A 15,434-nucleotide genomic window follows, 5' to 3' on the forward strand; every position below is an offset into this window, starting at 1 on the left:
CTGTCTCTGTCATCCTGGATCGCCCAGGCTCGCTCTGCCTCTGTCATCCTGGATCGCCAAGGCCCGCTCTGTCTCTGTCATCCTGGATCGCCCAGGCTCGCTCTGCCTCTGTCATCCTGGATCGCCAAGGCCCGCTCTGCCTCTGTCATCCTGGATCGCCCAGGCTCGCTCTGCCTCTGTCAACCTGGATCGCCAAGGCCCGCTCTGTTTCTGTCATCCTGGATCGCCCAGGCTCGCTCTGTCTGTCATCTTGGATCGCCCAGGCTCGCTCTGTCTCTGTCATCCTGGATCGCCCAGGCTCGCTCTGTCTCTGTCATCCTGGATCGCCCAGGCTCGCTCTGCCTCTGTCATCCTGGATCGCCCAGGCTCGCTCTGCCTCTGTCATCCTGGATCGCCCAGGCTCGCTCTGCCTCTGTCATCCTGGATCGCCCAGGCTCGCTCTGCCTCTGTCATCCTGGATCGCCAAGGCCCGCTCTGTTTCTGTCATCCTGGATCGCCCAGGCTCGCTCTGTCTCTGTCATCCTGGATCGCCCAGGCTCGCTCTGCCTCTGTCATCATGGATCGTCACGTTTTTGCCACCAATGTCCGTCGCCGACTCACTTTTATTAGCTAGTGGCCGTCGCCTGTTCCGTCTGTTTTATAGCTGTCTAGGCCTTCCTGAGCACGTCAGGTCCACTTAGCCGGACACTTTCACCAGACTGTCTTCTACCTGCGCCTCCAGGGTAAATTTTTCTGCCTGATTTGCTCGGGTATTCTTGTCGGCCAGTGTCCACCTGAATCGCTCAGGTCCGCGAACTGGCTGTCTCTTTCCTAAAATAACGCAGACGCCAGCCACTATTAGGGTCCATCTTAGTTTCCACCTCATAACTATCCGGTGCCTTCCTGAATCGCTCAGGATATTTAACAGCCCGGCACCTGCCTGAATCGCTCAGGCCCATGTTATCTCCTGTGTCGCTCGGGTCATTTTTTCTGTTACGGCCACGTACAGCCACCTGAATCGCGCAGGGTTAGGTTCTTCGTCCTGAATCATTCAGGACGTCACTCGATTCACTCAGGTCCATTTGGCATTGTCACCGGAATCGTTCAAGTTCCTCTAGTCACCAAATCACCCGACCCCGTCCTCGGCACACTCCGGCCCCCTATTTCCCGGCACTCCGCATCTTTCGGGTCGGGTCCTCCCTCTCGTTCTTTTTTCCGCCACTCTCGTCCTTCCTCGCTCCCCGTCCACGGTCCTCCATTCCGTTGGCTTTCACGAGGCATCTTCTCGTGATCTAGTCCCCTTTGCTTCCTGGCTCCACCCTCCTTAAACGCCATCTCGTTCGGCAGGGTGGCCAATTTTCTTTATTTCTCCCATCTTCCAAAACTAGTCAGATAGGTCCTCCCGTCGAGATCAAGTTCTTCCCCACGTCAAAACAGTTGGTGTCTTGTCAAGGTGCTGGGAGACCTTGCTGAGTTTCTCCTTCCTCTTTCTCCAGAGGACCCGCTTCTTCCCCTCCAGGGCAGGCCCCTCACCGCGGCTCAGTTCATTTCCCACATCCGCACGTTAGCAGCATTTTTGGGGTATAATCCAGATACAATTTCAGGGCACTCGTTCCACATAGGAGCCGCCTCCCCAGCCTCCAAGCACCCGGTGCCCGCGCATGTTATCCGCAAGATGGGGCGCTGGAAGTCCTCGTGCTTTGCTAGGTATATTCCCAATCCGCAGGGCGGGATTTCCAGGGCTTTTTGTTAGTTGGCATTGTGACTTGTCCTGTTCGGTTTCAAATAAATATTTCACACCTAGCAGTGTTGGTAGTCTTTTTGCCCACATATTCAGGCCTACCCCGCACTGGCTCCGGGCACAGTTCAGCCAGATAGATCATGGAGGGCTGGTAGGCACCCCTCCCAACTCCACGTTCATGCACACCTCAGCCCAGACCACAACTATATATATTCTCTATTCTCCTATTCTATGCTGCTACAATTATATTAGAATATGGAAGTGAACTGAACTTGTCTTATTCCCCTCTGTGAATTGGAACAGTATCTAACTCAGGTGCTGCTACATAAACTATGATATTTATGGGATATTAATTTATTTGTTTGTGTATGCTCCTGGATCTACCACTATTTTAAATTTATTGCTATTTTTTATTCATTGCTATTTTTTATTGCTGGTCATTATTTTAGCTATTTTCCTGATTTTAGTTAATAAACACGTACTCTACTTGTAAGGCCCCTTTCACACGGGCGAGATTTCTGCGCGGCTGCAATGCGTGAGGTGAACGCATTGCACCCGCACTGAATCCGGACCCATTCATTTCTATGGGGCTGTGCAGATAAGCAGTGATTTTCACGCATCACTTGTGCGTTGCGTAAAAATCGCAGCATGCTCCTCTTTGTGCGTTTTCCAAGCAACGCAGGCCCCATAGAAATGAATGGGGTTGCGCGAAAATCGCAAGCATCCACAAGCAAGGGTGGATGTGGTACAATTTTCACACACTGTTTCTAGGAGACGATCGGGATGGAGACCCGATTATTATTATATTCCCTTATAACATGGTTATAAGGGAAAATAATAGCATTCTTAATACAGAATGCATAGTACAATAGGGCTGGAGGGGTTAAAAATAATAAAAAAAATTTTTTAACTCTCCCTAATCCACTTGTTCGCGCAGCCCGTCTTCTCTTCTATCGTCTTCTGTGCTGTGCACAGGAAAAGGACCTGTGGTGACGTCACTCCGGTCATCACATGGTCCGCCACCCGATCCATCACCATAGTAGCAGATCGTTTGATGGACCATGTGATGAGCGCAGTGACGTCATCAAAAGTCCTATTCCTCAAAGAAGAAGACTGAAGAGAAGCCGGGCTGCGTGAACAAGTGGATTAAGGTGAGTTAAATTTTTTTAAATACATTTTTAACCCCTCCAGCCCCTCCTCGCCCGTGTGAAAGGGGCCTTAGAACCTATTGTAGCCATACTGAGAGTGCGGGGTAGGGTGTAAAGTAACACCATATACAGTAAACAATGTATACCACGGTCAATAGACCAAACCCCAGCCCTACACACATATCAGCTGTTCACCAGAGTCATGCGCAGGCAGTGTAGTCAGCGATACTGAGGTATAATACTGCAATGTACACCATTAATTGATCCTTTTGTATGTACTTGCAACCTTAATGAAGGGCGGCATTAGCATATGAATCACGATTTGCATCTAAATACCTTCAGTGTTTAGGGGATAAGAAAGTTATTAGAGAATGTCCCAATTTCAAGTAATAAGATAGTTTGCTTCAAGTATGTCAGATACACAATCAATATTATTGCATTCATCTGTTTATTTATCCTTTTAAGTGTATATTGTTTTGTATCTTGATGCAGTTTTCTATATTCATTTTTATTTATTATTAGTTTTTCTCTAAAGTAGTGGATACAGAGTGTATTTATTAGCTATGTTCCTATAGTGGCTGAATGTTAATACAGTATTTATATTATATATACATTTACATATAGTATAATTAGTGTAATATTGTATAATTATTTATTCCATGATCCATATGAGGTATGGTGATTTGGATATAGTGTATTGTACAGTATAATGGACATATATAGATAGAAAGATAGATAACCTCTGTATTAAAAAAATAATTATACAATATTACACTAATTATACTATATGTAAATGTATATATAATATAAATATATAAAATATATTTATATATAATAAATCAATATAGCAGCAACGCTGTATATATTGGTCTATTTTTGCCTGTAAACTTTTGGGGTATTTTAAAACTCACCCAGCGCTGGAGCTGTATTGATTTATTTATTTTAGTTTTTCATGTAAAAATATTATTTGTTTTAATGGTGTCAGTGTTAACATCATAATTCATATTAGGTTTCCATTGCACAATTGTGGAGAAAGAGATCCAACAAGAATAGCAAGAATAGGTGTGGGAATGTGGGAATTGTCCTGGCAGAAGGGGGGGGGGGGGGCCGTCAAGGAGGAAATTATCAAAAGGCTTTGGTAAATACAAATGTATCCATACTGAACATGTTGTTTTTCGATACTGTATTAACATTCAGCCACTATAGGAACATAGCTAATAAATACACTCTGTATCCACTACATTATATATCTGTATACTGTTCACTGCTCCATTACATATCTGTATACAACACTTCGTTATATATCTGTACACACCGCTCCATTATATATCTGTATGCAGTAGACCGCAAAAAATCCGGTACAATGTATCACCAGGTGTTATCCAAATCTAATCCACATGTATCACAGATCTAAAGACATAATGGAGCGGTGTCTACAGATATATGCAAATATATAGTCTAATATTCTCGATGTACTGAATCATAATTGTGATCGATACATAAATATATGAATGTACAGTTAGTCCATTGTACAGTAGTTTATTATTTTTTATTTATTTTTAACCCCCTCCAGCCCCCCCCTCGCCCGTGTAAAAGGGGCCTTAGAACCTAATGTAGCCATACTGAGAGTGGGGGGTAGGGTGTAAAGTAACACCATATACAGTAATATATATTTGTACTGTATGTATTTTTTTTATTTAATTAGGCTATCTTTCTATGCTTATTTTTTTATTTTAGTTTTACATTTTTAATCATTAGGAGCATGTTATCTCACAGTGCTATTTGTTAAATAAACTTAGATGCAAGACCAGCAGAGGGTGTGCACACCAAAAAGTTTTACTTTTAGATCGATAAATACGGTAGATAGCTTAATAATATCATACTTGGTTTGGATTGCACCAGTATGATATTAATAAGCGCTATAGCTGGGTTATATTACTGCCTGTGTAATTTTAACATATTCTTATATGTACTGAACATATTTTTTAAATAAAAAAAAATACATACAGTACAAATATATTTTCTATAACATAGATATCAATAAATCAACATTATTTATTATATATATATATATATATATATATATATATATACACAGTACACTGGAGATTACAAGACTAATAAAAGTGTGAATTAGCTATAGTGTTTTGTACAGTATAATGTACATACAGTACAGTCGGGTGCAGTAGGGCACAGGACAGTACAGTCGGGTGCAGTAGGGCACAGGACAGTACAGTCGGGTGCAGTGGGGCACAGGACAGTACAGTCGGGTGCAGTGGGGCACAGGACAGTACAGTCGGGTGCAGTGGGGCACAGGACAGTACAGTCGGGTGCAGTAGGGCACAGGACAGTACAGTCGGGTGCAGTGGGGCACAGGACAGTACAGTCGGGTGCAGTAGGGCACAGGACAGTACAGTCGGGTACAGTAGGGCACAGGACAGTACAGTCGGGTGCAGTGGGGCACAGGTACCATCGCCAGGCTCCTGTATAGTGTCGGGATGACTACGGGCTGTATCAGGAGCCGGATAGCGATATTAACTTTAACTCAACACCGCCATCTACTGGCATTGGTGTGTATTGATAGACTGAAGGAGATAAAATCGCGTTTAGTTAGTAACGAATTGCGAAATAAGGGATCGGTAGCGATGACACATCTGTATGTCAGAGTAAGATGTTGGACAATAATAGACAGCAGCTCATATCTGATGGAGAACCCCCCAGAAGTGTATAATCCAGTATTGTGGAGGATTTATCCCCTCCCCCGCACACGTACATCAGGGGTCACTACATCCTGGAAACATAGAAAAGATGGACATGTAATATCTGCAGTGTGTTAACCCTTTGTGTTATGTATCTGTATAATGCACCTTATGTCTGATCTTTCTTGGGTTCTAGAAATACCACAGTCTAGAAGATGATAGAAGAAGATTGGCGCGGACTTTACTACAGGATATATTTCTCAGAGGAAGAGAAGCTGTGATAGGACTGTGGGTCAGTCTCTATGTATTACGGAGACATCATGGTTCCCCCGGCCTGGACGCTGTACTGGAGGAACTCCGTCATAGAGGTAACATCGTGTATGAGACGTGTCACCCATGATATAGAGGTCTTCATGACTTACATTGTCCACAGTAATAAAGATCTCCCTCTGGATTTATTAGGGATCTGAACCAATTTTGGAGTCTAGTCTGGGGTTTGAAGTTTAGGTCTTGCCTGTGGCCTGAATTGATTTGGGTCTGGCTTAGGATTTGATGTCAAAATGAGCCACAGGTGATATTAAAAAATAGCCCAAAAGTTACTCAATGTGAACATGACAAACACATAAATGATAACAGCAATTGCCAATGAGGCTTCAGGGCCCCTCATGTAATGACCGCCACATACAGTGACCACCACAGTGTCCTCATAGTGACCACCACAATGCCCCTATATACTTTATCACATACAAACAATCCCTTCTCAACTTCAAGTCCACACTCACTGCTGCAAAACAGACCTACTTCACATCATATCTTCTCTGTCTCACAACCCTAAACAACGGTCTAACCCTTGTGACTCTCTTCTCCGTCCCCCAGTGCCTCCACCCTCACCCCTCATCTCAGCTGAGGACTATGCCACAGACATCAGAGAAGCTTTAGCCTACAGTCCCCACAGCCCCTCTACACAACTACTCATTCCTCTCCCCCCCCCAAACCTGCTTCTCCACCATTACAGAGGAAAGCCTTTCCACCCTACTGTCCAGATCACATCTCACAGCAGCATGCAGGCAGCATGCACAGGGTCACATCACTAGGGCCTGTTCTGGTTGGGGGCCAACTTGTCAGCCTGAACCAATTCCAAGGGCCAAAAATAAAACTTAACCACCTCAGCCCCCCTAGCTTAAACCCCCTTCATGACCAGAGCACTTTTTACACTTCTGCACTACACTACTTTCACCGTTTATCGCTCGGTCATGCAACTTACCACCCAAATGAATTTTACCTCCTTTTCTTCTCACTAATAGAGCTTTCATTTGGTGGTATTTCATTGCTGCTGACATTTTTACTTTTTTTGTTATTAATCGAAATTGACCTAAATTTTTCACTTTCAGTTGTAAAATTTTTCAAATAAAACTACATTTCTATATAAATTTTGCTCTAAACTTATTGTTCTACATGTCTTTGATAAAAAAAAATGCGATAAGTTTATATTTATTGGTTTGTGCAAAAGTTATAGCGTTTACAAACTATGGTACAAAAATGTGAATTTCCGCATTTTGAAGCAGCTCTGACTTTCTGAGCACCTGTCATGTTTCCTGAGGTTCTACAATGCCCAGACAGTAGAAACACCCCACAAATGACCCCATTTCGGAAAGTAGGCACCCTAAGGTATTCGCTGATGGGCATAGTGAGTTCATGGAAGTTTTTATTTTTTGTCACAAGTTAGCAGAAAATGATTTATTTATTTATTTTTTCTTACAAAGTCTCATATTCCACTAACTTGTGACAAAAAATAAAATTTTACATGAACTCACCATACCCCTCACGCAATAAATTGGGGTGTCTTCTTTCCAAAATGGGGTCACATGTGGGGTATTTATACTGCCCTGGAATTTTAGGGGCCCTAAAGCGTGAGAAGAAGTTTGGAATCCAAATGCGTAAAAAATGCCCTGTGAAATCGTAAAGATACTCTTTATAATTTGGGCCCCTTTGCCCACCTAGGCTGCAAAAAAGTGTCACACATGTGGCATCGCCGTACTCAGGAGAAGTTGGGGAATGTGTTTTGGGGTGTATTTTTACATTTACCCATGCTGGGTGAGAGAAATATCTCTGTAAAAGTCAACTTTTCCCATTTTTTTTATACAAAATTGTCATTTTAGAGAGATATTTCTCTCACCCAGCATGGGTATATGTAAAAAGACACCCCAAAACACATTGCCCTACTTCTCCTGAGTACGGCGATACCACATGTGTGACACTTTTTTGCAGTCTAGGTGCGCAAAAGGGCCCAAATTCTAAAGGGCATTTTTAGACATTTGGATTCTAGACTTCTTCTCATGCTTTAGGGTGGACTGCACGCAAGTGGGCGAACACTGCGTTTTTTGTAGAGCCTATAGAATATGTCCTATTCTTGTCCACAATTGCGGACAAGAAAAGGCATTTTCTAAATAGTTCAGGCAATGTGCGGATCCGCAAAATGCGGAAAGCACATTTCCGGTGTCCGTGTTTTGCGGATCCACGGTGTCCATGTTTTGCGGATCCGTGGATCCGCGGATCCGCAAAACACATACGGACGTCTGAATGGAGCCTTACAGGGGGGTGATCAGGGAGTCTATATGGGGTGATCACCCCCCTGTAAGGCTCCATTCAGACTTCTGTATGTGTTTTGCGGATCCGTAAAACACTTACGGACATCTGAATGGAGCCTTACAGGGGGGTGATCAATGACAGGGGGTGATCAGGGAGTCTATATGGGGTGATCAGGAGTTAATAAGTGACAGGGGGGGTGTAGTGTAGTGTAGTGGTGTTTGGTGCTACACACAGAGCTGCCTGTGTCCTCTGGTGGTCGATCCAAGCAAAAGGGACCACCAGAGGACCAGGTAGCAGGTATATTAGACGCTGTTATCAAAACAGCATCTAATATACCTTTTTGGGGTTAAAAAAATCGCATCTACAACCTGCCAGCGAATGATCGCTGCTGGCAGGCTGTAGATGCACTTGTTTACCTCCGGTTCCTGTGAACGCGCGCTCCTCTCGCGAGATGGCGCGTCCAAGAGGAATAAACCCGCCGATGCCAGGACGCAATCCTGCGTTAGGCGGTCCTGGGGTGGGTAAAGGGCTTTTACCAACTGAAATCCTATATTTATGGCATATTGAACATGCAGTATATATCATTAATGTCTAGTTACACTTCTAGTACAATCCAAAGGGAGAATACATGATAGATACATGTGAGCAGCCACAAAACATGGACATACATGTCTGTTAACACATGGTTGGGGGGCGCACAGAATGGTCTCAAGGGTCGCATGTGGCCCTCGGGCCGTATATTGTGCACCCCTGTTCTAGATGGTAAGCCCTCACGGGCAGGGTCCTCTCTCCTTCTGTTCCAGTCTGTAACTCGTCTTGTTCATGGGTTTTGCAGTTGTTTTCTATTATGTATGTATACCCCTTATCATATCTGCAGCGCCATGGAATGGATGGCGCTATACTAATAATACTACAGCCCCCTCATAGTAACGACCATAGTGCCCCTTCATACAGTATCCATCACAATGACCACCACAATGAGACCATACACAGTGACTAGCACAGTGTGGGGGACATGGACACTATTTCACAGCTGTACATTTAGGACCATTAGACCTCGTCCGGTCCCTTTATAATGTGATATTTCCTGTACATTATATGTCTACATCCAGCACTGATGACGTCTGTATAATTTCTTATTAGGTGACACTCTGGTGGAGCAAATCCTGCTGGATGAACATGGACACCAACTGTCCCCACAACTCAAAGGTAAGTGAGCTTTATATAGACCTATTATAATAAAACTGCTCATAGTTTACATTACATTACACCGGTCACATGGAACATGGTGTTTGGACTGCAGCGCGCTGTTATAGAGCAGGAGGAGTGGAGCAGATTCATATATAGTTTTCTGTGATGATTCAGTATAACTTGCATAACCTCCTCCTCATAGAGGGAAGGCTGTCAGTCCCTGATAGGACCTCCTCCTCATAGAGGGAAGGCTGTCAGTCCCTGATAGGACCTCCTCCTCATAGAGGGAAGGCTGGCAGTCACTGATAGGACCTCCTCCTCCTAGAGGGAAGGCTGTCAGTCCCTGATAGGACCTCCTCCTCATAGAGGGAAGGCTGTCAGTCCCTGATAGGACCTCCTCCTCATAGAGGGAAGGCTGTCAGTCACTGATAGGACCACCTCCTCATAGAGGGAAGGCTGTCAGTCACTGATAGGACCACCTCCTCATAGAGGGAAGGCTGGCAGTCACTGATAGGACCTCCTCCTCATAGAGGGAAGGCTCTCAGTCCCTGATAGGACCTCCTCCTCATAGAGGGAAGGTTGTCAGTCACTGATAGGACCTCCTCCTCATAGAGGGAAGGCGGTCAGTCACTAATAGGACCTCCTCCTCATAGAGGGAAGGCTGTCAGTCCCTGATAGGACCTCCTCCTCATAGAGGAAAGGCTGTCAGTCACTGATATGACCTCCTCCTCATAGAGGGAAGGCTGTCAGTCACTGATAGGACCTCATCTTCATAGAGGAAAGGCTGTCAGTCACTGATATGACCTCCTCCTCATAGAGGGAAGGCTGTCAGTCACTGATAGGACCTCATCTTCATAGAGGGAAGGCTGTCAGTCACTGATAGGACCTCCTCCTCATAGAAGGAAGGCTGGCAGTCCTGATAGGACCTCCTCTTCATAGAGGGAAGGCTGTCAGTCACTGATAGGACCTCCTCCTCATAGAGGGAAGGCTGGCAGTCCCTGATAGGACCTCCTCCTCATAGAGGAAAGGCTGTCAGTCACTGATATGACCTCCTCCTCATAGAGGGAAGGCTGTCAGTCACTGATAGGACCTCCTCCTCATAGAGAGAAGGCTGCCAGTCACTGATGGGACCTCCTCCTCATAGAGGAAAGGCTGTCAGTCACTGATATGACCTCCTCCTCATAGAGGGAAGGCTGTCAGTCACTGATAGGACCTCCTCCTCATAGAGGGAAGGTTGTCAGTCACTGATAGGACCTTCTCCTTACAGAAGGAAGGCTGTCAGTCACTGATAGGACCTCCTCCTCATAGAGGGAAGGCTGTCAGTCACTGATAGGACCTCCTCCTCATAGAGGAAAGGCTGTCAGTCACTGATATGACCTCCTCCTCATAGAGGGAAGGCTGTCAGTCACTGATAGGACCTCCTCCTCATAGAGGGAAGGCTGTCAGTCACTGATAGGACCTTCTCCTTACAGAAGGAAGGCTGTCAGTCACTGATAGGACCTCCTCCTCATAGAGGGAAGGCTGTCAGTCACTGATAGGACCACCTCCTTATGGAAAGAAAACTGTTAATCACTGATAGAACCAACTTCTTGACTTCACAGCCCAGAATGAGCATGATTATAAAACGACCCTGTCAGCATGATTAGCTGTCCACTGCTTGCTGACCAGTGCAGGTGCTGATGACATAATTAAACGCGGTAGTAGAGGCGTCCCTGACTACAGAGACAGAGGAGGATCGCTTCTGGGTTAAATGAGGTCATCGGCTCCTGTGCGGTATGGATATGAAATGCTCGGTAAGCAGCAGCACAGCTGTAGTACAGGCGCAGACATTTGGAGGTAGTACTCAGGTGCTGGAGACAGGGAAAGATAAGGTGTCTTGCTGCATCAATGAAATGTCAGGGTGCAGTGTTCAGCGCACCAGGGGTGCTTATAACGCTACAGCACACCCCTCGGTGTTCCATATTTATAAAAGTAATGATTTATATGCATTATTAATACCTAAAAAATATATAATTTGTATTTGAATTTAGAATGATCAACCCTACCAGGCACTATGTTTTTTTTTTTTATTACATTTTTTATATCTTTTTATTAAAGGATCAACATAGAGTACATCAAATATGTGGAATATCATATACAGAAAAGCCACATAGAAGGCCGTACAATGGTCGATCATTTTGACATAGAAAAGATATGAGTTTATGCACCAACAGTTTGTACCAATTTGTATCTCCTTTTTTTTTGTGGGGGGGGGGGGAACAACTAACAGTTCCTAAGGAAAGCCCTTTTCCCTCCCAATCCCAACTCTATCATTAACAATGGAAATTATATATTCACTTTAACCTGTCAATATAAGGAATGATGTCGTCATTCTGCCGTCATTAATCATCTCGTCACCCCCTCGCATCCTCCACTTCCAGTTTGCCCAAATTCCCTCCCAGCCGAGCCTCGAGATACCATTTTGTTTGTGTAAATGGAGCCATCACCTCCCTTATCTCCAGTGTAGTCAGAGATTTCTCAATAAATTTCCTACATTTTTTGACTAACTTGCCTACTGACTTTTCTTTATACCTTTCCATTTCCAGTCGTTCCATGAGCAGCATATGCTTCATGATTCCTATAACTTCATCCCATACTGGGACATCCTTTTGAAGCCAGTGTCTCAGGATGGCTCTCTTGATCGACATGAGCATTATGTGTATTCCTTTAATAGATACCCCATTGCCTTCTTCACTCGCCTGATCTACTGGGATAAATTGAAAAAGGCATTGTTGTGGGTTAAGAACTATATCTACTCCCCAGACTGCTGCTATGTAATCTTTCGCCTGAGACCACAAAGACGTGATGTTCAGGCAGTTCCATAAAGCATCTAATAAATTAGCTTTTCACAGTGAGCACTTGGGGCACTGTCTCAGATAGTGGGGCGGTTCGTTCCTAAATGACAAGTCAAAGGCGTAAGTGGCCTTGTGTATAATTCTTAGCTGCGTCTCCCGCCACTGTTCGTTATATATCGCCCTTTTTATCATCTCAAAGCCGTCCCTAATTTTTTTTGTGAGGTTCGGGGCCTTTATTTCTTGTTCCTAAGATGAGAAAGCCCTTTCGACCACACCTATGGTTTGTGTACTGTGTAACTTGCGATATAGTTCCGACAAGGGGAGCAGGGAGTCATTGGTACCTATAAGAGTGTCGAACCATGTCAACCTATCCGCCTCTCCTAACGTTTCTGACTGGGCTTTACAATAGGAACGTAGTTGGAGCAAAGGAAGAAAATGGGGGGTTGTCAGATTATATTTGGCCCTTCACTCTTCCCAAGTTAGTAGTTATCCTTGCCCTGTGGGAAAGCCGGTAATGACCATAATGGCATGTAATGCGATACGTAGATCAGGAGTTTGTATATCTTGTGGACCGCCTTCCATGCCATGATGGGTCTCTTACCAAAACCGAATGTTTGATGTGAGGCGGGATATCTTTTAACCTTGTATGTAAGGTCGCTTTCAAGTCCCATGGCCTGGCCAATTCCTGTTCAATGCTATCGGCTGTAAAGTGTGAGGTGCCCCATATCCAATCATTTACATGCCTGATTAGGGCTGCCAGGTTGTAGTGATGTATATTGGGCAATTGTAGACCACCTTCCCACCTCAACATTGTTAACTTTTCAAGGGCTATCCTGTGTCTTTTTCTCCGCCACAGAAAATTAACAAACGCAGACTGTAGCCTGCTAATATCTGCATGTTTTAATAATAGCGGTATAGTTTGAAGGGGATAGAGGAGTCTGGAGATGCTTGTCATTTTCAACAGATGGGCTCTCCCATGCAGGGACAAAGGCAGATCTTTCCACTTGTCCGATTCTCCTATGATTTTATGGATCAAGGGCGGGTAGTTTAACTAATACAGGGACGTGAGGGATCTCCCTATATTATTTCCCAGATAGGTGATATAATCCTGTCGGATTTCAACCTGTAAAAGTTGATTGAAATCCGCGATAGTGTTCCGAAGGAACAGAATCTGACTTTTGGATATCTTCACTTTATAACCTATTGCACTCCCATTAAACATGAGGGAGTCTAGGATTCCGTTGAGTTGTGCTTTTGGGTATCGGGAAAAGATTAGAAGGTCATCAGCGAAACAAGTTAGTTTTATTTCTTGAATTCCTATTTTAATCCCTTCAAATAGGGGGGATTGTATTAGAAATTGGGCTAGGGGTTACAGGGCTAGATTAAATAATAGGGGGGATAAGGGGCACCCTTGCCTCGTGCCTTTCCGCAATGGTATCCTAGTTGATAAGAAGCCCAGAACGTAGACCTGGGCATAGGGTTTATCATAGAGCGCTCCAAGATGATTCCTAAAGTTTCCCGTGATTCCCATAATGTCTAAGACCTCATCTAGCCAGGCCCAATTGACGTTATCGAAGGCCTTTTCCGCGTCAACTGCCAAAAAAGCCGGGTTGTCAGCATTTCCCCCTGCCTTGAGTACATCTAAGGCCGCTAACACTTTCCTGATATTTGAGACTGCTGACCGACCCTTCATGAAGCCCACTTGGTGGGAACCTATTAGATCGGGCATGACCTCCGCCAGTCTATTGGCTAAGATTTTAGATAATAATTTGATATCCTGGTTTATAAGGGAAATTGGTCTGTATGACCATGGTTGGGATAGATCTTTTCCTTTCTTTGGGAGTACTTTTATATAGGCCATTGTCCCTGAGGGTGGTAATTAGTGTTGATCACGAATATTCGAATTTCGAATTTTTATCGCGAATATAGGTACTTCGAAAATTCGCAAATATTTTGAATATAGTTATATATAGTCGTAATTTCGAATATTTGATTTTTTTTTTTTATTCAATGATTTTTTTTTTATCAGTACACATGATCCCTCCCTGCTTCTAGCTTGTGGGCCAATAAGAAGGCTGCAATATACTTGACTTTAGGAGTAGTAGTGTTTGCGAATTTTGCTCTATATTTGTTTTTCCGAATATTCGCTATATTGCTATATATACTTGTTTTAGAATATTACGAATATTCGAAAAAACTAAGTTATAGCAATATAGCGAATATTCGAAAAAAATCGAATATAGAGCAATTTAGCTAATATAGTGCTATAATCTTCTTTGTCTAATAGTTGTAAGTAGGGATGAGCGAACATTTTCGTAAAAGTCTGGGTTCGGTGTTCGTCGCTTTCTTGGCCAGTTCGTCTGTGATTGGCCAGTGCAGCATGTGACCCAGCCTCTATTTAAGCTGGAGTCACGTAGCGCCGCACGTCACTCTGCTCTGTATAGGGAGAGGATGCAGCTGCTGTTAGGGCAAGATTAGGCAGTGATTAACTCAGCAAAAACACTTAATTCAGTGATCGATCTACAGCTGTGGATCATTGAACTGCTGCTATTTAATTGCTCACTGATTTTAGGCTGCCCAGAGCGTTTTTATGTCACTTTTTTGTGGGGTGATCGGCGGCCATTTTGTGTCTTATGGTGCGCCAGCACAAGCTGCCACCAAGTCCATTTAACCATCAATAGTGTGGTTATTTTTTTGCTTTATCCTACACCAGGGGCTTGGCTGTGCTTGCTATTTTATTGAGGGGTGAAATACAATTGCCAAAATAGCAGTACCCTAAATCTGGTGTTTCAGCTGTGGCTAGCCAATTGTAATACGGTCTGCTGTCTGGCAAAGGATATATTTTTGTTCTGGGTTGAAATACAATTCCCAACTTAGCAATTCCCTAAATCAGTGGTTTCTGCTGTATCAGGGCTACTTTAAATCTATCCATAAAAGGGTATATTAGATTAAAGGTGCGGATAGGGTCATCCTCAATAACTTCACACGCTACCGTGCATTTCCAAGTCTAATTCTGTCCGTAAACGTATACCTGTCATCCAGCGCCTAAATAATAGGCCTAAAATTTATATTCAGCTAAATCTGTGTTTATTGCTGAGGCTGGTCAATTCATTTAGTGTCCGCCAAAGCACAGTTTTTGTTCTGGGTTGAAATACAATTCCCAACTTAGCAATTCCCTAAATCAGTGGTTTCTGCTGTATCAGGCCAACTTTAAATCTATCCATAAAAGGGTATATTAGATTGAAGGTGCAGA

At 44.0% G+C, this 15,434-nt stretch overlaps 1 protein-coding gene across 2 annotated transcripts in view; it reads left to right on the plus strand.

Moving 5' to 3' along the window:
- The window catches only part of LOC122921534 (NACHT, LRR and PYD domains-containing protein 12-like), a 276,607-nt gene that overhangs the window by 31,731 nt on the left and 229,442 nt on the right, over positions 1-15,434 (plus strand). For both annotated transcript variants that reach the window (XM_044271573.1, XM_044271574.1), the window contains exons 4-5: positions 5,764-5,935; positions 9,300-9,365. In XM_044271573.1, coding sequence (XP_044127508.1) covers positions 5,764-5,935; positions 9,300-9,365 — 238 coding nt within the window. The remainder of the gene's footprint in view (positions 1-5,763; positions 5,936-9,299; positions 9,366-15,434) is intronic.

The sequence above is a fragment of the Bufo gargarizans genome, chromosome 11 (genome assembly GCF_014858855.1).
Source record: "Bufo gargarizans isolate SCDJY-AF-19 chromosome 11, ASM1485885v1, whole genome shotgun sequence".
NCBI lineage: Eukaryota > Metazoa > Chordata > Amphibia > Anura > Bufonidae > Bufo > Bufo gargarizans.